Consider the following 26,488-nt stretch of genomic DNA (forward strand, 5'->3'; position numbering starts at 1 on the left):
TAGGCAGCTCCTTAGGTTGATAATGCTCCCTCTGGAATGGGCAAGAAAGGGATCGGAGCAGAGTTTGCGTATTTTGTCTCTCCATGGTCGCACTGCAAGTACAAATTTGGTGTTATGTGCACGTGAAAACAGGGTTCTAGCTTTTGTGGTTGCAAAATGAACTTGAGAACATATGTGGCACCAGGGACTGCTATGTCCAGGAGCAGGATACTGGCCACCAGATAAATATTTCACGTTTAAATGTTGCTGGGATGACAAGAAGGAGTATGTCCCCATAGTCGGATTAGACTTCCTCTGATGGAAACCTGGACAGAAAATAGGGAAGTTTGTAGTTGGGCAGGTCGGCAAAGAGGTCAATTGCTGGTGTCTCAAATCAGCACTGGATGGCTCAGAAGACTCCGGGTTTGATGCTCTGATCTCCAGAACGTTGAAAGCTCAACCTTGTAGTTGTGGATTCCTTGGAAACCGTGGGCTATCAGGAAAAGCAAGGAGGAAGGTAGCTTCCTAAAACAAGGATTGGGATCTTGCGTTCCCTTGAATGCTCACATGCGCCTTGCCCATCTGGAGAAGCCATTTTGAAATGGTTTCAGAAGACCTGCAGCATCACACAGATGGCCCTTGGCTCCAGAAAGTTGGTGCTGTATCATTTCATTGGGACAGTCACCTGCCTTGTTCTGTCAGACTGCAGCCGTGAGCTGCTTTGTTCTTTGGACTGGTTGCCACTAGCCTCCTATGTCTCACCATTCTCCAGAACCAGAGTGGAAAACTTTACTCGCTCCCATTGCATTCTGGTTGACTGGTGCTCTCTCTTCCCTTTGACGACAGCTGGGCAGTGGGAAAAGCAAGCACACGCAGTCCTCCGTCCTGTTAAAAATTAATAGATAGCGATTGGGAAAGGAACTTGGCTGTGTGAGCAAAGGTGGAGCTACCTTCCCACCCGCTCTATGCAGTCAGAGAGGAGGGGAGATGGGGAGGGCAGCAAGGATTCCAGAAATCCCTTAAATCGCAAAGGTAAAGGACCCCTGACAGTTAAGTCCAGTGGCAGACGGCTCTGGGGTTGCGGCGCTCGTTTCGCTTTACAGGCCGAGGGAGCCGGCATTTGTCTGCCGACAGTTTTTCCGGGTCATGTGGCCAGCATGACTAAGCCACATCTGGCGCAACGGAACACCGAAACCAGAGCAGCGCACAGAAACGCCATTTACCTTCCCGCCAGAGTGGTACCTATTTATCTAATTGCACTTTTTGGCGTGCTTTTGAACTGCTAGGCTGGCAGGAGCTGGGACCGAGCAACAGGAACTCACCCCATCACAGGGATTCGAACTGCCAACCTTCTGATCAGCAAGCCCAAGAGGCTCAGTGGTTTAGACCACAGCGCCACCCGCGTCCCTCATAGTGCTGCAGAAATAGGCAGGATCAAAATAGGGGTGGTAGCTTCACCCACCAGAGTGATGTGAAAGCCTTCTGTTATTGAAATGCTGCTGACTGTGGAGTGAGTGGGAAGAGTAACCTGTATATTTTGTCCGTTGTGAAGATAAAATAATGGGGGGAAATTGGTTTCCTGAAGGAAAGGTGGGATATGAATATAATTAATAATTGCCAAGATAACATCCTCTCCTGTGGAAGGTGGGGATTTATTTCATGCATACAGATTGGGAAAAGCATTGGCAGTGAACCCTAGATGTAAGCATGCACATTTCCTGGTTTTGATCGTTCTCCTCCTTCCATCCTTCAAGGCTCTTCCTGTGGCCACCGAGGAGCAAATGAACCCCTTCCTAGCCAACCTGAGCGAGATGGGCTTCTGCGACAGGCACCTTAACCTCAGGCTGCTACGGAAACACAACTGTGATATGTCCCAAGTTGTCACTGAGTTGCTGCAACTGAGTCACAGCGATTGGTACGAAAACCAGTATTGAACCTTTCCCCTCACCGTGCTCATTAAAACCTGAGCAGTAAATGGCACCAGCAGCTCCCAGCTCCCTTCTGTTCCAGCACAGCAGAGATGGCTTGGCTTCTGTTTCCCATTGCATCATGGTTCATCACCACCACTACCACCACTACCACCAGTATCCAATGACTCGGGCGCTAGGATTTCTTTAAAACACTAAGGGTTGTTCCTTCCCCAAACTGGCATAATACCAGATTTTGTTGTAGTAAAAAGAGGTGAATGTACACATGAAATACAAGTGAGCTGTGTTCCTAAGAATTTTAGGGCTTTCGTTCATGAGCGGCAAGCAAGCAAGAACCAGAGACTTGAGGGGCCTTCCTGTATTGTTCCTGCCCATCTGGTGGTGGCAGCGGTGGAGCTAAACTAAAGACCAGCTCTTCCAGATTCTGTCTTCTCATGAAGGCGGTGGTGGAGCTGTTTGTCCTCTAGTTTTGGAATCATCCTGCATTTTGTTGGAGCAATAATTCCACCAGCATTTTCATGTTGTGTTTTGCAGATGCTACCTTAAAATGCATTCGTCATAGTCTAGCTGTTGGCATTCTTAGCCAATCCCATCAAAACCTAAATGCTGCTGTTTGCTGTTAGTTACTGGGAGTGAAATGGACTATGAAAGGAGCAAAGTCGGTAGCAAGACTGGGTGGGTGGTTCGCCATAAAAATACCAAAACAAAGAGCAGTTGCTCCTCTTGTGTAAATCTTTAGAGGTATTATTAATAGCTATTATAACTTAAGTATTTGATTGACACATGGTCAAGACATGCTTGGTGGGGGAAACGACACAAAACTATTTTTGTAGACCCATTCCTCTTGTTTAGATGACTAGGCACTCACATCCAAGATTTCTGACCCACCCTGCCCAACCAGTGGACCAATTTTTTTTTGGGGGGGGGGGAATGCACAGTTTTTAACAAACGTTGATTCAATTCAAACATGCTAATAAAGCCCTTAAATATACATTTGCATAATATTGAGCATAATAGAACATGAGGAAATGCTGGATCAGAGATGGTATTAAGGGAGGAAGTTTCCCCCATCCCATCAGGGAAAAGAGACAGAAGGAAGTTCTGCCCAAACCCCATTGAATAAACAGGATGTGTGCCCATTCCAACTGGATTATTTAGCTCTCAGGTGCTCCTTTGACTTTTCAAACAATATAAAAAGAATGGCTGCTATCATTTAAAGAAAGACACGCCTACCCTTGGAGATATGGCTGAACCCATACCTGTTTTTTGTGTGTTGGGGTAAACACAGGTCTGCTTTTTCCTGCAACTTTGGGCTAATGATTGGGAGGGAAAATTCAGAAATGATGGAAGCGATTCAGACCCCTTTTTGCTTTAGAAGAGGGAAAACGAAACGAAACACCTACTTCTGCAGTGCACTGCCTTTCCCCACCCTCATTTAACTTGTGCATGGAAAGCTACATATCTCTGATCAGAAATCTCCAGATTAGGACTTATTTTGCTTTGGGTTGGTGGGTGAGAATCTTGGTATTCCTAGGTAAATCATATTGTTTGACTTGAATTAGTTCTATTGCTACCAATCCTATTGGCAAACCTCTTGTTAACCCTGGTAGAGAGATATTTCTTTTTAGGTTTCATAAAAGCTGAACTTTTCTTTTGTTGGCTACATATATTTTATGAGAGGGGTGCATGGATGATAATTTTAAAAAGTGCAAATATTAAGATCTTTGTATATTGCTTAGAATAAACACTTTGAACAGTCTTTGGGGTGTGACAAATGTTAAAATAAAGTATACATTAAATAAGCATCCTTGCGTTTATGAAAATAAAACCAGCTCACCAAACATTCCTTGCTGGGCGGGGTTTATGAGGGAAACCATTCTTAACCTTATTTCGAGATAAGTAACTTCCTCTGAAATGAAACATTTCAAGTAAAATTGGGGTGGCAGGGCTTCTCGAGTGAGGCACACTTGTTTACAGTGGTGCCCCGCAAGACGAATGCCTTGCAAGACGGAAAACCCGCTAGACGAAAGGGTTTTCCGTTTTGGAGGTGCTTCGCAAAACGAATTTCCTATGGGCTTGCTTCGCAAGACGAAAATGTCTTGCGAGTTCCTGCGGGGTTTTTTTCCTCCCCCCCCCTTTTTCTAAGCCGCTAAGCCGCTTATCAGCTGATCCGCTAAGCCCCTAAGCCACTAATAGCGCTAATCCGCTAATGGGCTTGCTTTGCAAGACGAAAAAACCGCAAGACGAAGAGACTCGCAGAACGGATTCTTTTCGTCTTGCGAGGCACCACTGTATATTCAATGACAGTAGGTCTAGTGTTTTTTTTTCAGCTGGGACACATTTCTGGCACCTCTCCGGTGGGTGCCATTGTGGACTGGCACACCCCCCCCCCAATTCTCCTTCTAAGAAGTCCAAAAAACAAACATTTCAAATCAAAATGGAAGCTGGCCAGCATGGGCGAGTCTACAATTTTTTTATCTACGACTTTACCTAGCTCCTAGCTGCATTTGGTCAAGCTACATGGCAGGGCCAATTCGTATTTCCTTTTCTTCAGACAAGAGTCCTTCCAAGCTGTCCTAGCTATCCGTCTGAACCTAAGAGGAGAGAGGCAGGGGAACATTTGACCAGCACCAGAACCAGAGGCAACCCCTAAACCAGTTAAAGGGACAGCTTGCATTGGTTTTTAGCACCTCCCCGGGCGCTGAATGCAGCAGTTCTCAAACTGGCATTTGTTCAGGGTTGTCCTGAGTCACCCGGCAATTTACTGTAGTAGTAGTAATAGTAATAATAATGATAATAATAAAAAAAATATTATTTATACCCCGCCCATCTGTCTGGCTTTCCCATAACAACTTCACAGTGAGTTCTGGCTTCTATTTTTCTTGGGGGGGGGGGCACATGGAGGAGGTCTGAGGATTTGCTTACAAGAAAACAACATTACACTGAACAAGCTTTGTATAAAAGGTTGCCTCTCCCCTTGCCACCAGAGGTGCTAAGATAATTTAAGTGCTGCCTAACTGCATGGCACACTGTTTTTTGCTGAAGCCCAGCACCCCTGAACCCAGAGCCAGAGGTCTGGAAGCTCTGTAAGTGTACATGTGTCTCGGGAAACAGCAGTGGGAATACTTTTCAAGTAATGTATCCCTGGGTTTTTTAAAAGAGCTTCTGAAACAGCTCTCTTTAATAATAAAAAAACAAAAACTCAGCAGGTTGTTTTCTAGCTGCACAATCCACTGTTGAAAAGAAGTGGGGAAAGCACAACAGTCAACAAACTAAGCAAACTGCTTCAAATATCCTCAAGGGTTGACTTATGGCATAGCCAAACTTGCCCTCCAGATGTTTTGGGACTACAGTTCCCATCATCCCTGACCACTGGTCCTGTTAGCTAGGGATGATGGGAGTTGTAGTCCCAAAACATCTGGAGGGCCAAGTTTGGCGGCCATGCCTGACTGTCTTAAGCAAACCAAGGGACAATTTTTATAGCACAAGTGTTTAATAATTACCTGGCTTTTTGATGGGGAGAACAGAGACTTGACCACATAAAAGAGCTTCTTATATTTCTGTCGGTGGCAGCGAGGTAACCAGATGCACACAACTGGAAGAGCTTGGGCAGTTTACCAATAGAAACGATAAATTTGGTCCATTGCTCCGATGGAGAAACTTGCCAAACGAACGCAGGCTTCAAAGGGACAACAAAAGCAATTATTTTATTGAGATTTGGTACATGTTTATTGGTAAGCCTAGTTTACAACAGCCAGGCACACATAGTAATCTTTGGCAAAATGTTATTAACTCTTGCATTATTATTTTCAGGAGCCGGGTTGGGTACAGTGGTGCCTCGCAAGACGAAATTAATCCGTTCCGCGAGTCTCTTCATCTTGCGGTTTTTTCGTCTTGCAAAGCACGGCTATTAGCGGCTTAGCGGCTATTAACGGCTTAGCAGCTATTAACGGCTTAGCGGCTTTAAGAAAAAGGAAACAAACTCGCAAGAACTCGCAAGACGTTTCGTTTTGCGAAGCAAGCCCATAGGGAAATTCGTCTTGCGAAGCACCTCAAAAAACGGAAAACTCTTTCGTCTAGCGAGTTTTTCATCTTGCGAGGCATTCGTCTTGCGGGGCACCACTGTACCTTTTTTTGGTCATTATTATTTACTTGTAATAAAATTACAAAACATAATTGAGTGCTCTTTTGACCTTTGAAAGCCCTCAATAGCCTGGACTTGGGCAATTGTCAGAACAAGCAATTCTCATAAGCATTCGTGTCTGGTGAGATGAATTTGCTTCCCAAGATCAGGAGCGGACAGGTTTGCAATTTCTCCCACCTAGCTTGTGTCTAAATGAATATTGTTTATAGTGGTTTTAGAAGTATTGGCACAAAGAACAAGATGTAATCAAGATATTAAAGGTAGATGAGTGGGTCAGAGACAATATAAATTGAAAGCATTTGCAGATGATGTGGTGATATAAGAAGAAGAACCAATAGAGTCAATCACGAAAGTATTACAAGGGATAAAAAATTTTGGTGAGATAACAGGTCTTAAGATTGATAAAGATAAAACCAAACTCTTGGTTAAGAATATGAATGACGAGAGTAAAAATAAATCCAGATGCGTCTGGATTAAAGATTGAAAGGAAGGCTAAGTATTTAGGCGTATGGGTAACAGCATATAATATAAATCTGTATAAAGATAAGTATTTAAAAAGCTGGAAAGTTATTTGGAACAGAATGAATCTTTCACTATTAGGCAGTATCGAGTCTGTCGACCATAACAATGAATGTATTATTTAGAATGTTATTTTTCTTTCAAACAATTCCAGTGATTGGCAAGGTGTTTCAATACATGGCAAAAAGATATTTCTAAATATATTTGGCAAGGGGGAAAAACCAAGAATAAAATATAAAACATTGAGAGATGCAAAAGAGAGAGGTTTCTCCCTGCCAGATATGAGATTATATTATGAAGCATCTTGTCTTTGTTGTCTGAAAGAATGGATGATATTGGAGCATTCATATATTCTAGACTTAGGTCATGATAATATTTTTGGTTGGCACACTTATTTATGGTATGAAAAGGTAAAAGTACCGCATGAATGTTATGGATGTGGTGAAGGAAACCATGTCCTCCTTGGCAAACCTTTCCAATTTTTGGACTCCTTGATTGCATATATATATATATATATATATATATATATATATTTGCAAGGCATGCACAGAATAATAATAATAATAATAAACACGAATAGAGCTACTGTCCTTGGCACACCTTCCTGGGCGTAACCCCAATTCGACAAAGTAGGATTTCTCAATAAGTCGGTGACCAATTTCACTATGTTCTGTGGCAGAAGGGATCTCTGGTGGAAAGTTGGGCTGCTGGTGTTTCATCGCCTTAAATCTAGATATTGTGAAACTGTGCTTCAGTGGCATGGTCATGGGAAACAGGTTATGCTTTTTTCACCATAGGGAGAACAATGGGGATCTTGGTTTGTGGCTGAGGAGGCGCAGACATAATGAGGAAATTCCATGGAAATGTCTGGATTGCTCAATTTCCTCTCAGAGCAGTGAGAGCAACTGGAAGGACGGCTTTGCCCAATTGTCATGGCTGCCCTCCAGGTGAAAAAGAGGAGTTTGGAAGGAGCATAAATGGAGCGAGGAAAGGGGTTTATGTTCTGAATTGAGCGCAACAATAAATAGTAGCAAATTGGGTGGGGGGGAAGCGAGTGAAAAACTAAACCTGGAACACTTCAGGCCACAACCTCAGTTACAAGTTGAGAAGCGAACCTCAAATGCAAAAGACGGTTTAAAAGCCGAGTATAACATTCATGAACTTATTTTCCTGACTTCCTCGCACCTCCCTTTCTTGTATTCCAATTTAAAATTGGTCAGCAAATTCATTCTTATTAGTTTCATCCATGAGTACTTTCCCTCACATAGTTTATTTCTCAAAATTTTCATTTAGTATCTAACCCTTCTTTTATACTCTTATTTTACCTTATTTACTAGAACCCCTTCATTTCATTTCAATGTCATCAACATTCAAGAATAACTTGAAAAGAGGGTCTTTTTTTCTTTTTTGTTTGTTTAACTTTTTGATTTCTCTTTTTCATTGTATGTTGATTGTTTGTATTTTTGTGTTTTGATGTTTTGCTTTTTGTGTGTAATGTTTCTCTTTTGTAAAACTTAATATCCTTTAAAAATAAAAAATAAAAACCGAGTATAGGCATTTTCGAAACGCGCCAACCTTCACGCAGCCTAGGGCCGCTAGCAGATGCTGGCCAACCATGACGTGGGAAAGATGCAAGAACTACCTACTCTGGAAGAATGGCAAACAAAGGTGATGGACTTTATGGGACTGGCTGAGATGACGGGCAGAATCCATGACCAGGGGAAGGAGACAGTGGAAGAGGACTGGAAGAAATTTAAAATATACCTTAAAAACTGTTGCAAAATTGAGGAATGCTAAGATGTCATGGGGTAAGAAGCAGAGAATGCAGCTGTAACTAAAAAACTAAAGGAAATTTAATGAAAGGGAAACAGGACAATTGACTAAAGGGTTGCTAAAGAATTATTAAACAACGATGCAGGGATGGGGAGGTATGGGGAAGTCAAAAGAAAGAAGGGTATGAAAATATAATTTTGAAGTTATATTGGTTTAAATGTTTTGTTATGTTTTTGTTTGTGTTTTGAATTTTTTGTTTTTTTGTTTTGTTCTGTGTTTGAAAAACGAATAAAAATTATCTTAAAAAAAAAAAAACCCCATGACGTGGGAAAGGGCAACAACACGCATCTCCGAACCCCGAAGGCGACTTATTCGAAGCCGTGGGGCGATTCACCCACGAAGCTGCGGCCGTCGCCATTTATGGACCAGGGGAGAAGATAACGCTATGACGCCTTTTGAGGGAGGCTTTACTTTCGAGTAAAGGGCGCCGAGAGCCCCACTCCCCACGCTTACTCGCGAGTAAATGCCAGCGGCGTGGCGCTTCAACACGGCCGGACTAGCCAGGCTTTTTTTTTTTCGGGGCGCCAATCTATTTGAAATTAAAATCAGTCGCTGAGGCGGGGAAAGCCGAGAGCGGAGCGCCGCCATCGCCCCCTTCTCGGGCGGGAAATGCCCGCCGGGGGTGGAGCCGCTCGGTGGCCGGAGGAGGGCGAGGCGCCGCCGCCGCTTTTCGCTTTCGTTTCGTTCCGGAGTCCGCCGGACGCTGCGGCAGCCTGGCCGCTCTCCTCAGGCGGGGCGCGGTGAGCAGGTGTCCCCCTTGGGTCTCCTCTGAGGGGCCGCGTGCGACCACCGGCCCCTCGCCCCTCGCCCCCTTCCCCTGCTGCCCCTTTCTCCTCTTCTTCTTTGCTGCGACTGCCCTGCCATTTCCTCTTTCTGCCTCTCGTTTTCTCTGCGCCTCAGCAACCGGATCGTCAAATTTAAACCCTGGCGGGTGTGGGGAAAGGATCCCGATCCCTCCCCAAACAGGATCCCTTCCCTGCAGCACAGTCGGGCTCGCCGGGGAAGCGCATGTCGGGCTCGCCTTCCTTGGCCCTCAAAGGTGGCATTTTGCGAGGAGGAGGAACAATGGCCATTTTGCAAAGTTGTTGTTGTTGTTGTTGTTTAGTCATTTAGTCGTGTCCGACTCTTTGTGACCCCATGGACCAGAGCATGCCAGGCACTTCTGTCTTCCACTGCCTCCCGCAGTTTGGTCAAACTCATGCTGGTAGCTTCGAGAACACTGTCCAACCATCTCGTCCTCTGTCGCCCCCTTCTCCTTGTGCCCTCCATCTTTCCCAACATCAGGGTCTTTTCCAGGGAGTCTTCTCTTCTCATGAGGTGGCCAAAGTCTTGGAGCCTCAGCTTCAGGATCTGTCCTTCCTGTGAGCACTCAGGGCTGATTTCCTTCAGAATGGAGAGGTTTGATCTTCTTGCAGTCCATGGGACTCTCAAGAGTCTCCTCCAGCACCATAATTCAAAAGCATCAATTCTTCGGCGATCAGCCTTCTTGATGGTCCAGCTCTCACTTCCATACATCACTACTGGGAAAACCATAGCTTTAACTATACGGACCTTTGTTGGCAAGGTGATGTCTCTACTTCTCAAGATGCTGTCTAGGCCTGTCATTGCCCTTCTCCCAAGAAGCAGGCGTCTTTTAATTTCGTGGCTGCTGTCACCATCTGCAGTGATCATGGAGCCCAAGAAAGTAAAATCTCTCACTGCCTCCATTTCTTCCCCTTCTATTTGCCAGAAGGTGATGGGACCAGTAGCCATGATCTTCGTTTTTTTGATGTTGAGCTTCAGACCATATTTTGCACTCTCCTCTTTCACCCTCAATAAAAGGTTCTTTAATTCCTCCTCACTTTCTGCCATCAAGGTTGTGTCATCTGCATATCTGAGGTTGTTGATATTTCTTCCGGCAATCTTAATTCCGACTAGGGATTCATCCAGCCCAGCCTTTCGCATGATGAGTTCTGCATATAAGTTAAATAAGCAGGGAGACAAAATGCAGCCTTGTCGTACTCCTTTCCCAATTTTGAACCTGTCAGTTGTTCCATATCCAGTTCTAACTGTAGCTTCTTGTAACTGGCAACAACATGGCCTGGTTGAGCAAAATGAGAAACCAAGCAGGGAGTGGAGCAGTGAAGGTGATTGTCTGGATGCGGTTGGAGGATGGAGGTTGAATCCTGACAAGACAGAAGGATTGCTTCTGGGCTTAGGGGACTACCTGGTCATGAATGGGGCAACTGTGCCCCAGAAGGACCAGGCGCGCAGCCTGGGCATATCTGTCAACTTTCAGATTTGAAAATAAGGGATCAGCAGCCTCGAAAATAAGGGATCAGCAGCCTCACCTGTCCCTGGGACAGTCTACAGGATATCTAACAATCCGGTGTAGCAGCGGGAAACGGTACTGGAGTAAGGGAATTTCCTGCAAAAAAAGGAAAGGTTGACAGCTATGAGCCTGGGAGTCATTTTGTGCTCAAAGCTGTCCATGGAGGCGCAGGTCAATTCTATGTCCAGGGCAGCTGTCAACCAGCTTCATCTGGTACGCAGGCTGAGACCCTACCTGCCCGCGCACTGTCTCGCCAGAGTGGTGCATGCTCTGGTTATCTCCCGCATGGACTACTGCAAGGCGCTCTACGTGGGGCTAGCTTTGAAGGTGACCCAGAAACTACAAGTAATGCAGAATGCGGCAGCTAAACTGGTGACTAGGAGCGGCCGCCAAGACCACATAACACCGGTCTTGAAAGATGTTTCCGAGAGGGACAAGAGTGGCGCTGTGGTCTAAAAAACCACTGAGCCTCTCAGGCTTGCCAGTCAGAAGGTCGGCGGTTCAAATCCCCGCAAGGGGTGAGCTCTCGTTGCTCAGTCCCAGCTCCAGCCAACCTAGCAGTTCAAAAGCACGCCAAAAGTGCAAGTAGATTAATAGGTACCGCTCCGGCAGGAAGGTAAACGGCGTTTCCGTTTGCTGCTCTGGTTGCGCCAGAAGTGGCTTAGTCATGCTGGCCACATGACCCAGAAAAACTGTATGCGGACAAACACCGGCTACCCTCAGCCTGTAAAGCGAGATGAGCGCCGCAACCCCAGAGTTGTCAGCGACTGGACTTAACTGTCAGGGGTCCTTTTCCTTTACCTTTTTACGTTTCCGAGCACAATTCAAAGTGTTGGTACTGACCTTTGAAGCCCTAAACGACCTCGGCCCAATATACCTGAAGGAGTGTCTCCACCCCCATCGTTCAGCCCAGACACTGAGGTCCAGCTTTGAGGGCCTTCTGGCTGTTCCCTCATTGCGAGAAGTGAGGTTACCAGGAACCAGACGGGGCCTTCTCGATAGTGGTGCCCGCCCTGTGGAATGCCCTCCCATCAGATTTCTTTCCGCAGGGCCTGTAAGACAGAGTTGTTCCGCCTGGCCTTTGGCTTGGAGCCAATTTGATTCCCTCCCTCCCTCTCTCTCTCTCTCTTTTCTTTTTCTTTTCCTTCTCCTCCTGCGATGAGGCTACATTTTAATATTTTAATGTTCCATTATTCTAATGTTGTATTTTATTTTTGTTTTTAAGTTGTAATCATTCATCTTGTTTTTATTATTGCTTGTAAGCCGCTCTGAGCCCGGCCTTGGCTGGGGAGGGCAGGGTATAAATAAATTATTATTATTATTATTATTATTATTATTATCAGATGTCAAGGAGATTAGTAACTAACTTTAAGAAGACATATATATGTGTTGGAAGACCCACAGAGTGGCTGGGGCAACTCAGTCAAATGGGTTGGATTTTTATTATTATTATTATTATTATTATTATTATTATTATTATTAGACCCACAGAGTGGCTGGGGCAACTCAGTCAAATGGGTTGGATTTATTATTATTATTATCATCATCATCATCATCATTGGTGTTATGGAGCCCTAGGCCTTCTCTTTTACAGGGTACTGTGCAATACTTCAAAATATAGTAAGCCAGCCTTCTTTATTTGGGTGTTGGTCTCCTCAGTGGGGCTTCAGCCAGTTGAGATTCCTACATTACAGGGGGTTGGACTAGATGACCCTTAGAGTCCCTTCCAAGTGGTACTTCGGGTTACAGATGCTTCAGGTTACAGACTCTGCTAACCCAAAAATAGTACCTCGGGTTAAGAACTTTGCTTCAGGATGAGAACAGAAATCGTGCTCCCGTGGCGTGGCGGCGGCAGGAGGCCCCATTAGCTAAAGTGGTATCTCAGGTTAAGAACAGTTTCAGGTTAAGAACGGACCTCCAGAACGAAATAAGTTCTTAACCTGAGGTACCACTGTACATTTCTATGGTTTTATACTACTACAGGCAGGAAGGTAATCTCAGCCCCATCTAAAGCTACTTTTGCCAGCCAAAACTCCTTAATCTTTCCAAACAAGCTTCAAACTTGGTCACTCTTTGCTTTTCTGTCCACGTTTAGCTCCCCGCCATCTACTCCCAGTATATAGAAAAGGCAGTCATCTACCCATTGGCATTTTTGAGGGGAGGGTTGACCAGAGTTGTCCACCACTGACAATAGCACACAGCGCTACAGCAGCCAGTAGACAAATGAGCCCATCTCTTTGCCCTCCTTGCTGGGGAGGAAATAAACGTCAACGTGCCACACCTCCTATTATGGGTCCCGCGATCAACCTGTTGGACATGCCTGGTATATATCTTCCCAAGTAGGGTTGCCAATTCATCAGCCTGGGATGTTCCTGGGCTTTATTTACAGCAGCTAATCTAAATTGTAGTGAAATCAGTAGTTTTACTCTTCTCAATTTGAGGATGAAGTGTTGCCACCTGCTAATGTTTTGTTAATCTGCTTGTTAAAGGCACAGTGACAGAGGTTGACTGAAGAGTTGGCAGCACTACTCCCAAGCCTTCATGCTGCTTTCAGTGCTCATCCTGTGAGGTATGTGCAAGCTGTATTTCTGGGTTACCTTTCTAGGTGATCTTGAGTTTTGAATAGAAGGAACAGCTCAGCCCATTAAAACACAAAGAAGGGGATAAGTCTCCTTTGTGTGTGAATGAAGCCTACCCCTTTTAAAAGAGCTGAATCTCTCCTGTAGTCAGTTTATAAAAAGTGTGTGTTTATCTAGAATTGCTCCTTTTCTAATCCCAGATATGCAGTACTGTACTTGTTCTGGCTGCTAAACCCTGCTCTCAGCTAGGCAGAGGTATTGAGAATCCACACTGTTTTAAAATAGAATAGATAGGCACAAGTTTGGAACTGGGGGAAAGCTTTGCATAGGTTGAGAGATACTTTTCTGAACTGTGACGTTTTGTGAGCTGTGGCTCATATTGAGTCTGCAGTTTTTCCTTTTCGTTCTTTATAGAAGGCTGAGGAAACCACAGGTCGGCTAGGTTATGGAGCAGAACTCGTATCTTGTCTAAGCCTTGTTATCACTGAACCTGATTCAAAGCAAATGCTTCAATCAGCCCAGGTCAAAATCAGATTAACAGTTTAATATCTGAAGTTGTAACAGCTATGAAAGATAAACACTGCTAATTAATGTTAAGGTCAAAAGTTATAGTTCACTAAGTCAAAAGTCAACACTTTGTAGTTTCCAAGACTGTGTATCTAGTAGCCTCCACGATTGGGAATGTTTGTAAAATATTTGAATCGGTAGAATATATGTTTATTTTGTTGGTCAATTTGAGTTAGCAGGAGGACTTGCTGGAAAATGTTCTCTCTCCATTTTTACCCTGTTGAACTCATCCCTACTTCTTTGAGTACACATGTGACCCTACCCAGCAGAAATCCATGATTCCTCCTCTTCTTCTTCTTCTTCTTCTTCTTCTTCTTCTTCTTCTTCTTCTTCTTCTTCTTCTTCTTCTTCTTTTTTATTAAATATTTTCTTGATTTACAAAAGTGTGTGCAATGTCTCTCTCTTGTATTTTTCCCCCCATGTAACATTTTTACAAATCAGTTTCATTTGTTGAGACATTAGGAAGAAAAGTGGGAAAGAGGTGGAGGAGGGAAGATGGGTGGGGGTCGGGTCGGGTGGCGATGTTTCTATTTTACTTACTATATGTAGGGTTTGGTGTCAGCGTTGCTTGTGCAGGTTCTTTGCTGTTCACTTATGTTCCTTTGGTGCTGAGAGAGGTTGGGGTTTGCCTAGGGTGTGGTTGTTCATTTGTGGCTGGCTGTGAGGGTCTTTGTTTTCATGTATGAGTGGGGTGGCTGGGTGTTTTGGATCAGGTTAACCATATTGACTTGTATGCTGTTGGTGGATTTTTGTCATTGTCTTGTTGGGCTGTGTATGTGATAAAGGGGAGCCATACCGGGGTGAAGGTGTCGTCTTCTATTTGTCCCCGTGTCAGTAGTTTCAGTTTATTGGTTAATTTTTCTAGTAGGGCTGTTTCCCATACTATTTGGTACCACGATTCTACTTCTGAGGGTAGGTGGGAATTCAACAGCAGTGTTTGAAACCTGGTGATAAATGATTTCTCAAATTTGTATCTCCCCTTTCTCTCCCCCTGCAACCCAATTTTCTTTTCTTCTCCACCCCCAATCATTCCTACTTTGCCTCCCCTAGATATGATTCGTGGCATTGAAAGGACTTCCTTAGAGGAAATGTTAAACATCTGACACTGGTTGGGGCCTGTTCTGGGAGTCTGCTAGTATTTACCTCTGATACTTGTCCTAAGTAGGGACTTCTGGGAGTGATTTCTCCTTGCTTCTGGCTCCCCATCTCCCAGGTAAGAACTTTGCCCGCCTCAAGCTCCTTCCAATAAGTTAGGTTGATTATCCCTTCACACAGTTGCTGAAAGAAACCAGCCATGGGTTTAGCCAATGGGGCAGCAGGGAGGGGACAGCTGCCCCTCCATATCAAGTAAAACAATACAAATATCAATCACATCAGTTCTGCCCCCCAACAAAGTCCTGTCCCGCGCCCTTAAAAATCCTGGCTATGCCCATGAAGCCAGCTGTCTTTAAGCCATATCTCCAGAATTTGCTGCTGAAAACAACTATTGGTTATTGGCTTGTTTTGTTAGTGCTTTTATTACATATGTTGTTGTTTTTTAACCTTGTGTTTTTTATGCTCTGAGATCTGTGGATGAAGGGTGGTATACAAATTTTATAAATAACAATAACAATAAATAATAAGTGCCTCTCTCTGCAAACTCAGGCGGCAAGCACTGACAGAAATTGAGAAACAAGAGGGATGAATTAGCATGTTTTAGGGGGAACCTCAGTGTTTGCAGAACTACAAAAAAAAAAGGTTTTTAAAAAGCCTAATGCGAAAACTGAGCATACTCAGTCGCAATGAAACGTTAAATGTCAGTTGAAGAAGAAAAGCAGAAGATTGTGGAAGCCCTGCTTGAACTTCTTACAGTTTATGGTTTCCTGAAGGAAGGGTTGGCTACCTGGCTGGCTGGCTGGCTGGCTAGCACCCTGAACAGGAACGCTCCACGTTGGGCAAAAGATTCCTGCATTGAAGGGGTTTGGACTAATGACCATTGGATGTCCCTTCCAACTCTGCAATTCTGTGATGCTGTATCTAACTAGAGGCAAATGTGGTATGAGTCTATGTCCTAGGGGCGGGGAGCCTCAGGCCCATTGGCCAAATGTGGCCCTCTAAGCCTTCCTCTCTGGCCCTTGAGATTCTCCCCAGGCCACACCCCCTATTGGCCCTGCTTCTCACCCTCCTTAAGTGTTTCTCCATCACTGGAACATGAAGTATAATATTGCCTCTTCCAATAAATAGAGGGTGAATTGAATGGGTGGAGGGTTGGAGGAGAGGCAGAAATAAGAGCTCATTTGTCTGTGTCTAGGGGGCGCAATCTTGGACGGTTCTTTCAGGGGCGCAAGATCACCTAGCTACGGCTCTGGTTTCAAACTGCTTTCAGTTCTCTGAAGCATTGCTTTTGAACTTACAAGTCAGAAGGAAATGGGAGAAAAAGAGAGAAGGAGGAGACGAGTTTGAATGGCAGAAGGAGATGAGTTTGAATATGACAGAGTAGGGCATGTTGAATTTTTCAAATTCCAAAAATGAGGGGTGCTCAAAAGTTGTAACATGACATGGGAATTCAAGGTGTATTTTGGTTAAATTAATATAATTCAGTTTTGCTTGGTGAGTGAAATGTGTGTGAAATTGCATAGAAAATTGTTAAAATGATTGCCTGGTTGCCAAGTACTTCCAGTTACATATATTTGTTATTTTTATTATTTAGCGTTGCCTGACTTTTTCAGAAGGTGAAATTATAATTATTTGGTTTTCCCAAAGAACTTTATGTGCTTCTTCATCAAATGTAGACTTGCAAATCTAAATGTTGTCCATTCACAAAAATAATAGCAGGTTCAAGTTCCTCACTCTCAAAAACTTATGTTTCAGACCCCCTCACTGGAAAAAAAAATTGCAAAATTTTTCACCCCCCTAAAATAGCACAGAGGGAAAATGCAAATGTTAATACATTCCTCTTTACCCAAGCCTTTGGTCATTAAATAATCTGCTAAATAGGGGCGGAGAGACTGTTGTTGTGGTTATTTTATTATCATTATGTGTATTATGTTTTTATTATTATGCTGTCTAAATTATGTTCTTAAGGTTGTAATAATAATAAAAAAAATATTTATACCCCGCCCATCTGACTGAGGCTGGATCTAGACATGTCTAAGAGGCGATTCAGTTAAACACGTTGTAAACTCATACAGGGAAATCGGGTAGGGGGAAAATGGGACTCTACACCGCCATCTGGTGTCAGAGTGTTATATCGCATATACAACACATACAAAACACTTTTTCTTTACCAATTTAGCTGAGTCCTGGGTTGCCTCAGCCACACCTCCCTGGGATTCAAATTGAATAAATAAATATAACAACAACAGCAGTTCAAATATGGTAACCAAAAGAGCCAAACACGTTTGAATGTATATCAGTGATGGGGAATGTGTGGCCCTTTAGACATGGCTAGACCACAGCTCTCATCATCCCTGACCCCTGACTAAGCTAGCTGGGACTGGTGGGAGTTGGAGTCCAACAACATCTGAAGGACCACAGGTTCCCCATCCCTGATGTAAAACATCCCAGGAGTAGGGCCTTCTGGCAGTTCTCTCCCTGAGAGAAGTGAAGCTATAGGGAACCAGGCAAAGGGCCTGTCCGGCAGTGCCGTCCTCCGTTTGGAACGCCCTCCCAGCAGATGTCAAGGAGATAAATACAACTTTTAGAAGACATCTGAAGGCAACCTTGTATCGGGAAGTTTTAACGTTTGACATTTTATTATGTGTTGAAAGCTGCCCAGGGTGGGTGGGGCATAAATAATAAAATTAGTACTAGTAGTAGTAGTCATAAAGAGGAAAAGGTATTGCTGGGGAATGTAATTTTTGTATGTCTTCCACATGTTCTTGATCCTTAGGCTCATTTAAGAAATCAAGTACTGCCTTTGGGGACCCACAAGACCATGGGTAGGCAAACTAAGACCCGGGGGCCGGATCCGGCCCAACCACCTTCTAAATCTGGCCCACGGACGGTCCAGGAATCAGCGTGTTTTTACATGAGTAGAATGTGTGCTTTTATTTAAAATGCATCTCTGGGTTATTTGTGGGGCATAGGAATTTGTTCATTCCCCCCCCCCAAATATATATATATATATATAGAGAGAGAGAGAGAGAGAGAGAGAGAGAGAGTCCAGCCCCCCACAAGGTCTGAGGGACAGTGGACCGGCCGCCTGCTGAAAAAGTTTGCTGACTCCTGCACAAGACCCCCAGATCTTCATTTATCAAAGTCTCTTTGTCAGACAGCATCCCTGAACAATGGACAGAGTCCTCTCGTGGCTGAGGAAACTCTGCGGCAAGGAAGAGGCCGAAGAAGAAAAAGGAGAGCGCGACTCGCTACGGGAGAAAAGTTCAGGTGATGAGGATGAAGCACCCTACTATGGTACCATCAACGGAGGCAATGCTGCAGAGGCGTCCTGCGCTCCTTGTGTTGGCGCTGCCAGCCGTGGCTCCGTCACCTGCCCTACGTGCCAGGGTACCGGGAGGATCCCCCGGGGTAAGTTTCAGCTCCAGACCTTGTGTTGCCCAGGTTCTTCCAAAGCTAATGTAGGAAGAGCCCCGCTGGATCCTGTTTCCGAGACTGACCAGCCAGATCTTTCCGAGAAGCCGACAAGCAGCTCTTAAGGCACCAGCCTGTACAACTAGCTGATCCAGACATACTTAAAACAGCTGATATGTTTTTTTAAACAGACACGAATGTCTTCACAAGTTCTGCTACACCTTGCTTAAGAAGGAAATGGCCCAAATTACATGCAATGTTCTGCATTGAGATGTACATACTTCATTGGACCAGATCTGTGCTCCCCTGCATTGAGTAGTGTTTTCCAGACCTTTGCTTATTCTCTCTCTCTCTCTCTCTTTTTCTCTCTCTCCCTTCCTCCTCCACTCCCATTCCAGAGCAAGAACAGCAGCTGGTGGCCCTCATTCCATACGGAGATCAGCGACTCAAGCCCAGGCGAACGTAAGTTCACTGTGTCTTTGTTGATGGTGCTCCCTGCCCTTCTTCCCGCCGTCTCTTTTCTAACTTTGCTGCCAGCAATCTGATTCTTTTGTGGTGGTTCTACTACTGCTAATCTGCCTTCCTCCTGTTTTTTCAGGAAGCTGTACGTATGTCTCACAGTGGCCATCTGCCTGCTGATGACAGGCCTCATGATGTATTTTCTGTTTCCACGCTCCATTGCGGTGGTCCCTGCCGGACTGAATTTCTCATCTATATCCTTTGACAATTCTACTTACAGCATCACCCTTAATATGACTGTGAGTCCCTGGGGGTTGGATTGCATTGATGTCATGAAATCTCTCTATTTTCTTCTTAAATTGAGATTGTGATTAATGTAATGCGTGGGTTGTTATGGGGTTGTTGTTGTTGTTGTTGTTAATACAATTACTGGGCTCAGAGCTGCCTGGAAGACGCATCTTCTTGAGTTAGAGGGGCTTCTTGATCATGGATCTCAGCAGCTTGGTTGTAACTGCAGAGGAAAAATCCATTATGCCTATGAAAAGAGGCATCCTTTATCACTGCACATGTTACAAGGCTGAGAAGTGACGTTCAAAGCAGGTTGTGGGACTCAACTTTGCCCCAAATTTAAGGCTTTATCTATGGAACAAAGGAGCAGCTGACTAAAGGAGCCTGTTGTAAATGAGATTAGGAAAAATTAAAACCGCCTTTTTGTCTAGTCCAGGGGTCAGCAAACTTTTTCAGCAGGGGGCCAGTCCACTGTCCCTCAGACCTTGGGGGCGGGGGGACGACGACTATATTTTGAAGAAGAAAAATGAACAAATTCCTATGCCCCACAAATAACCCAGAGATGCATTTTAAATAAAAGGACACATTCTATTCATGTAAAAACACGCTGATTCCCGGACCGTCTGCGGGCCAGATTTAGAAGGCAATTGGGCTGGATCTGGCCCTTGGGCCTTAGTTTTCCTACCCATGGTCTAGTCCTTATACTCAGCACATGGTACACCATACAGACATGGGCAGAAGCAAGCAGCATCCTGTGGGCAAAGGCATTTCCATTTTTGCTTTGTATCAATCTGTGCTGGATGAGTACATGAGTACAAGAGACCCAGAGGGCACCAGATTGGTTTATACAAAAAGAGTGAAGTTTATTACACCTGAAACTGTTTCTGATCTAGTCTTTTCATTGACACTCCCTCCTGCCAGTCATTCCTTAGGATCGGGGATAGGGTCTCAAGTAGTACCTAACAGGAATCTTCTACTTGGCTTAACCTAGTCCAAATATCAAGGCCAGTTCCATGTTCTGTACAGAGCTTTGTACTGCGCAGAGCTGGTTCATGTTGGTCTCACGCATGGGTAGGCAAACTAAGGCCCGGGGGCCGGATCCAGCCCAATCGCCTTTCAAATTCAGCCTGTGGACGGTCCAGAAATCAGCATGTTTTTACATGAGTAGAATGTGTGCTTTTCTTTAAAATGCATCTCTGGTTTATTTGTGGGGCCTGCCTGGTGTTTTTACATGAGTAGAATGTGTGCTTTTCTTTAAAATGCATCTCTGGGTTATTTGTGGGGTATAGGAATTTGTTTATTCTCCCCCCAAATATAGTCCACCACCCCCACAAGGTCTGAGGGACGGTGGACCGGCCCCCTGCTGAAAAAGTTTGCTGACCCCTGGTCTCACGGAACAGGTGATGCCATATCAGATGGGTCACCTGATCTTTAGCATCTTCCTTTTCAGTGTGTCCAAAATACTTTCTAGATCCATTGTGAAAGCCCTCCTCCATGCCTTAATCATATTTCATCCAGATTTCCCTTTGCTCCAGGCCTCAGTCCCTGCTGTATTCTCCCTCTCTGCCCCTGTGTGTTTATCTAATGTACAGACTGGGCATTCCACTTTTTCTATGGCATCATACATTTGGATAGGGCAGCAGCAGCAGCAGCAGCAGGGTGCTAATTATGGGATAAATATTCAGTCGCGGAACAGATGGACACACATGTACCAAGATGTCAAATTTATCAACTCATCCAACATAACTCGCACTGCCTACCTGTCTTTCTCTCTCTAGAATATGCTGAATGTGACAAACAACAACTTTTACACTGTGCATGTGTCTCAGCTTGCTCTCGAAGTCTTGCACAAAGCACTGGTGATTGGGAAAAACACTGTGACGACACAGCTGGACATCAGACCTTTACATGGGGCTCAGGTGAGGACCATGCTAACATGTGTGTAACGGAGAAGCAGTAGACAAGCAGCCCAAATTAACTCACTCTTTCTAATTTATTTATAGATGCATTACAGTGTCTCAAGCAAAATCATGGATAATAACACTTAGTAAGTATGTCTGTGAAATCTATCCCTGCACTTGGGGGGGGGGGTGGGAATCTCAAATCAAGTTATGCTGTCTCAGTTGATGGAAAATTTTTTATAATGACTTTAACCAATTATGGCTGGCAAATTTATATGTTTCAGACCTAAGGGAGATCCCTTTGTTAAAAAAAAATCATTGAACAAACTGACTGCGTTTTAAGTGTGAATAACTTACAATTTCTTAAACAAAGGTTTCAATTTTTTTTTTATTGAGTTATATAATGCATAGTGTCCCCATTATAGTAATGCAGCACAGCTAAAATGGACTTTCAAATTAAGCCAGTTGAAGCCCGTCATTAATGCCCAAGATCCAGACAGATGGCTTAGTATCTGTTTAGTGGGTTACAGTGAAGGAAGAGGCACTAAGTAGATGCTTAGGTATCTATATCTATATCTACCATATTTTTGGCTCTATAGGATGCACCCGACCATAGGACGCACCTTGTTTTAGAGGAGGAGAACAAGAAAAAAAAATTCACCGACCCCTCTCGCTCTCCAGGCTTCAGCGAAAGCAACGTGTAGCCTCCAGAGCGTGGAGGGAGCGCTCCCTCTGCGCTTTGGAGGCTTCGCGTTGCTTTTGCTGAAGCCAAGGAGCCTGCATTCGCTCCATAGGGCGCACACACATTTCCCCTTAATTTTTGGAGGGGGAAAAGTGCGTCCTATAGAGCGAAAAATACGGTATATCTATATCTATAATAAGAGAGCTAGGATGGTTGTTAGAGAAGCTACAACAGACACACTTAAGATCCCGCCTGCATTATGCATTTAAAGCCATATCATACAATTTCGAAGAGTCACAGCTTCTCCCAGAGAATCCTGGGAACTAGTTTGTTAAGGGTGCCGCTGAGAGTTGCGAAGAGACCCCCAGTTCCCCTCACAGACCCAGAGCTCCTTGGAGAGAGGAATTGATTGTTGAATCACTGCTTTAACTGTGTAGTGCAGAAGCGGCGGGAAAGCTAAGGCAGAAAATTAGAATGGCAAAGAACTATATGTCTATCGCTTGTCTGTGTTGCTGGGTGTGCTCCTCAATTAAACAAATATCCCAGCTTCAGAACTTGAGTTGTGGTCTTTATGCAGTAACCGAGGGACTGACTTTTAATGTCAACCTGGAGACAGACCATTGCGAGGGACTCTGGGAACTTCAACCACACTTGTGTTACCTTTATAGCGAATATATCCAGTCTAGCCCTGACTGGCAGCAGCTCCTACTTCCTAATATATTTTTAAACTGGGGATGCTGAGGACTGTTGGTTGGCATCTGCCCGTCTCAAGACACAATGGAGTGTGCCTCCAGGGGTGAAATCTAACCACTGGAGAGTCACAGCGTCTGCTGTGGCTGCAGAGACCAGCAACGTTTAACTGCTGCCTCCTGCATTGTTCTTGCCACATTTCTAATCAATACCACGTGGATTTAGCTTTGGGGTGTCAGTATTTCTTTCCAACCACCTGTTTGCTGAGGACTGGACCTGTGAAATTCAGCATGCAGAACAGGGGCTCCGCCCCAGAGCTATGGGCCTCTTTGTAACAAGAGACAGAAAAACCCATCCCCATTAAGTTCTGCATGCAAAGCGTTGGCATAAGCAGCCGGAAACTAATTATCTTCCCTTCTCTTTCAGTAACATTTGCACGTGGTCCAAAATAAAAGTTCACAATGTTCTCCTGCACATACAGTAAGCGTCATTTCCTTGACAGTAATCTGACGAGTTTCTGCTCTCCCTCTCCCGCCCTGCTCCCTGCTTCAGCCTCAGTGCTTTCCTCCGGCCAGTAGCATAGATTTCCCCATGACAGTCCCCTTCACCTGGCTGGGCATTTTCTTCCCGCCACCAGTCAATTCATGAAATCTTTTAAGCTCCACTTTCTCCCTCTCGGTCCCAAGATCATGTCACCCTTCCCCAGAAGTCCTTGCACTGGCTCTACCAGCTTTCAATCTTTTAACATTCTCCTCCTAGGCACCCTGATTCGTTCTTCTCCCCCTCTTTTCAATCCCACAATAATAATAATAATAATAATAATAATAATAATAATAATTTATTATTTGTACCCCACCCATCTGGCTGGGTTTCCCCAGCCACTCTGGGCGGCTTCCATAGAAACCAAAAATACACTAAAATATCACAGATTAAAAGCTTCCCTGAACAGGGCTGCCTTAAGATGTCTTCTGAATGTCAGGTAGTTATTTATCGCTTTGACATCTGATGGGAGGGCGTTCCACAGCCTCGCTTTTCCACATACCTCTCGCAGTCTTCAGCAGTCTTACTCTCTGTGAATCTGGGCCCATAACCTGTTGTTGGGATACTGCCAGGGAGACGGAGGCATCAGGCAGGCCCCCAGTCGTCTCCGGACGATCACCGGTCTCCCGTGGAACAGCATCAGTCAGTTAACGACACAAGCCTCAGAGACATTCCAAGACCCGTGCACACCCTTTCAGCAGAGTCTCCACAACGAAAGATGCAGACAGGAGAGCATATTTATAGCTTTATTCAACATAGATCAGAACAAAGGAAAAACATGACTGCTTGCTTCCGTGTCCAGGAAAACAGCCGGAACAAAAGCTATATACAAAACGGAAGTTCCCAGCCAGAACTGGAAGTAAACAGGCATGTGATACACAACAATCATGCCTGACCCTTTAAGGTGGAATGGAACTATCCTAACACAAACCCCGTTTGCTGCACTCCAGCCCCTTGGCCATCAGGCCCCTGTTTGGTTCATTTTAAAGTATTTATACTGTGCCTTTCAGCCCAAAGTGAAAAAAAATTGCAGCTCCTCCCAGTTAATCTGCCCGTTGATCCAGCACTGTTTGAGGACCCCGTTGAGCTTGAAGGCCAGCCCCATCCCTAACTCTCCTCTTCCCAGAACAAACCTATCTACCCCCTTGCTTGCTCTTGTGTTGCCTGCCGGCTGTCTTTCCCCCTTACCGCTCATTGTCAGTCTCTTGCATCCGACTCCCATCTCTTCCTTGCTTATCTAATGTAGATTACAGTGGTGCCCCGCAAGACGAATGCCTTGCAAGACGGAAAACCCGCTAGACGAAAGGGTTTTTCGTTTTGGAGGTGCTTCGCAAAACGAATTTCCTATGGGCTTGCTTCGCAAGACGAAAATGTCTTGCGAGTTCCTGCGGGGTTTTTTTCCTTCCCCCCCTTTTTCTAAGCCGCTTATCTGCTTATCCGCTACGCCGAAAAGCCGCTAATAGCGCTAAGCCGCTAAGCCGTCAATGGGCTTGCTTCGCAAGACGAAAAAACCGCTAGACGAAGAGACTCGCGGAACGGATTCTTTTCGTCTTGCGAGGCACCACTGTATAAGCCCAAAGGGCAAAGGCTGGAATCATTTCTGTATCTTGTACAGTCCTGGGCCTGAACTCTAGACTTGAATTAAGCTGTGGTTGGAAAGATGGAGGCGGTGAAGAGGAGGGGAGGGCTTCGTATGTCTTTGGTGGGTTGCATCAGGTTGGGAACTAGACTTGGGGAAGTCATCACAGCTGTCAATTTGCAAACATTTTGAGCTGGCCTTTCTCTCCCTCTCCAGGGGTACTGTAACTTGCTCATACCTTGCTCACTCGGAGCAGCTGGCCTTTGAAAACTACCAGTATGTGGACTGCAGAGGTAATGTCATGCTTCCTGGGATGTCCGGCTCCTCCTGTTCCCCTTAGCTGCTGTGAACTCCCGGAGGAGAAACTGTCTGCCACATCTTCCGCCCTCTGCAATGAAATCGCAGCAGCAGCAACATTTTCATCCCTCCTGTAAACTGTGGGGTCAGGAAGGGAAAGGCGTTTCATTCAGTATTGCTAGTTCTGCTGCTAAAACGAGGGGCAGCCTCATCAGGATATAAAGAGATTTGGGTGATGCTGTTTGACAACGTATATCTTGAGGGACCAGCAGAAATGCATCTGATTGTGGAAGATAGAATCCAAGAAAAGCATGCTGGAGCTTTGGGATTTTGGAATTTGCATAGCTTTGGGCTGTGCGCGTCCAACACCGACTGGCCAGATTGGATTGATCTTCTACAAATGTTTTCTGGCCTGAAGAAGTGCCAAGTGTGTGCTTTATGGGAAGGCTGGAGTTTACCTTTGATGTTGTCGTGTTCAAAACAATCTTCCCTCGCTAAGCAGCAGAGAACTATGGACTTTGCACTCTTTACTTGCACAGGCAAACACTGCTTCTAAATGAGGCTGTATGTTTACTCATCTCTCATCCCACTGGCCTCCTCCTGACCATTGGATCAGCCCTTTGCAATGTGTGGCGGAGGCGGAGGCAGAGGAAGAGTACACAAAGGTTTTGGAAGTCACAAATGTATTATTCCATGTTGAAATCCTGTCTTTCTAAATGCACCCCTCTCTCTTCTGGGCAGAGTCGGGGAGATAATAAAATCATGCTGACCTCCATTTTCTCTCTGTCAGATTGCACAATTCTCAAAAAAAGGACTCCAGAATAAATAGTCTCATGCATTGTTATTGGAGGCGGTGTGCTGTTGTTTATTTGCTTACACATTGTGATGGGAGATTTTTTTTTGCTGCGTGTGTGCAGTGCTGCCTGGTGGTGAGTTGAAATTATTGCACAAGAGAACTTTGTAGATGAGGAAGAAAGATGTCTGATACTCTTAAGGCTGTGTGCACACCAGGGCAGGCATAGGCAAACTTGGCCCTCCAGATGTTTTTTGGGACTACAACTCCCATCATCCCTGACCACTGGTCCTGTAAGCTAGGGATGATGGGAGTTGTAGTCCCAAAAAATCTGGTGGGCCAAGTTTGCCAGGGCAGTGAATGTGCATGTGAGCTGCATACATATGATTTTTCAGTATGCATTTTTTTGTGCACTTTTGCCCACAAATTTAAATCTCTCTCTGTTTCCCATCTGCATTGAGCAGAGCTTAACTGGATGCATTTGTGCTGTGTGGTATTGTCTCCTCCCTTCAATTGGAACTTTCCTGACTCCCGTAAGTTCTGGAAATCTGAGATCCATTGTAGGTGTGTGTGTGCAGGTATTTGTTTACCTATCCACACACACACCTTTTTTAATTTTAAAAAAAAGTTTTACCTGTTATTGCATGACAACAAACTTCCACCCTAGCCGATGTTTCGTAGCAAACGAGCCAGATTTTAATTTTAATGTTATTTGAAATACAAGTTGGTTTTTTGTTCCACCAGATTTGTGCATGATAGCAGCTCTCCCATCCCTCGAAAAGTGTTTTTTGAGGTAGAGAACCAGCAGCACACCACCTTATTAGGCCTAATAACGGCCAGGCAGGTGGAAGTACTGGTACCCCCGATCTGCAAACCCTCCCAATACAGAG

General features: G+C 44.9%; 2 protein-coding genes and 1 long non-coding RNA gene across 10 annotated transcripts in view; 2 read left to right on the forward strand and 1 right to left on the reverse strand.

The window, feature by feature from the left end:
* The window catches only part of NBR1 (NBR1 autophagy cargo receptor), a 29,017-nt gene extending 25,308 nt beyond the window's left edge, over positions 1-3,709 (forward strand). The window contains exon 21 of the mRNA XM_079949409.1: positions 1,734-3,709. Within this exon, the coding sequence (XP_079805535.1) occupies positions 1,734-1,913 (180 nt within the window). The 3' untranslated portion in view covers positions 1,914-3,709. The remainder of the gene's footprint in view (positions 1-1,733) is intronic.
* On the reverse strand, positions 6-7,694 carry LOC307201180. 2 transcript variants are annotated; one of them, XR_013832618.1, is made up of 4 exons: positions 7,661-7,694; positions 5,411-5,586; positions 4,398-4,501; positions 6-864 (listed from the first exon to the last, which is right to left on the reverse strand). It is a non-coding gene; the product is annotated as an uncharacterized lncRNA (long non-coding RNA). The 2 variants fall into 2 exon arrangements; XR_013832619.1 differs by lacking the exon at positions 7,661-7,694 and having other exon boundaries at positions 5,411-5,730.
* On the forward strand, positions 7,161-25,649 carry TMEM106A (transmembrane protein 106A). 7 transcript variants are annotated; one of them, XM_079950036.1, is made up of 10 exons: positions 7,161-7,517; positions 13,204-13,283; positions 14,911-15,073; positions 18,113-18,366; positions 18,768-18,831; positions 18,968-19,127; positions 20,895-21,035; positions 21,120-21,163; positions 22,816-22,869; positions 24,725-25,649. In XM_079950036.1, exons 4-10 carry the CDS (start codon positions 18,129-18,131, stop codon positions 24,846-24,848), a joined length of 825 nt encoding a protein of 274 aa, XP_079806162.1. In that variant the 5' UTR covers positions 7,161-7,517; positions 13,204-13,283; positions 14,911-15,073; positions 18,113-18,128; the 3' UTR covers positions 24,849-25,649. The 7 variants fall into 7 exon arrangements, with proteins under 7 accessions (XP_079806162.1, XP_079806161.1, XP_079806160.1 ...); XM_079950035.1 differs by lacking the exon at positions 7,161-7,517 and adding an exon at positions 7,534-7,552; XM_079950034.1 differs by lacking the exon at positions 7,161-7,517 and adding an exon at positions 8,794-8,862.
* The last annotated feature ends 839 nt before the right edge of the window (positions 25,650-26,488 follow it).

This window comes from Podarcis cretensis (assembly GCF_951804945.1).
Source record: "Podarcis cretensis genome assembly, chromosome: 13".
Classification (NCBI taxonomy): domain Eukaryota; kingdom Metazoa; phylum Chordata; class Lepidosauria; order Squamata; family Lacertidae; genus Podarcis; species Podarcis cretensis.

Excerpts from the sequence above, each read along its gene's own strand:
- TMEM106A (XM_079950036.1), top strand. The coding sequence starts at position 18,129 with ATGGACAGAGTCCTCTCGTGGCTGAGGAAACTCTGCGGCAAGGAAGAG. Across the intron at positions 18,832-18,967 it reads CGACTCAAGCCCAGGCGAAC|GAAGCTGTACGTATGTCTCA; the intron begins GTAAGTTCACTG and ends CTGTTTTTTCAG. Across the intron at positions 19,128-20,894 it reads GCATCACCCTTAATATGACT|AATATGCTGAATGTGACAAA; the intron begins GTGAGTCCCTGG and ends TTCTCTCTCTAG.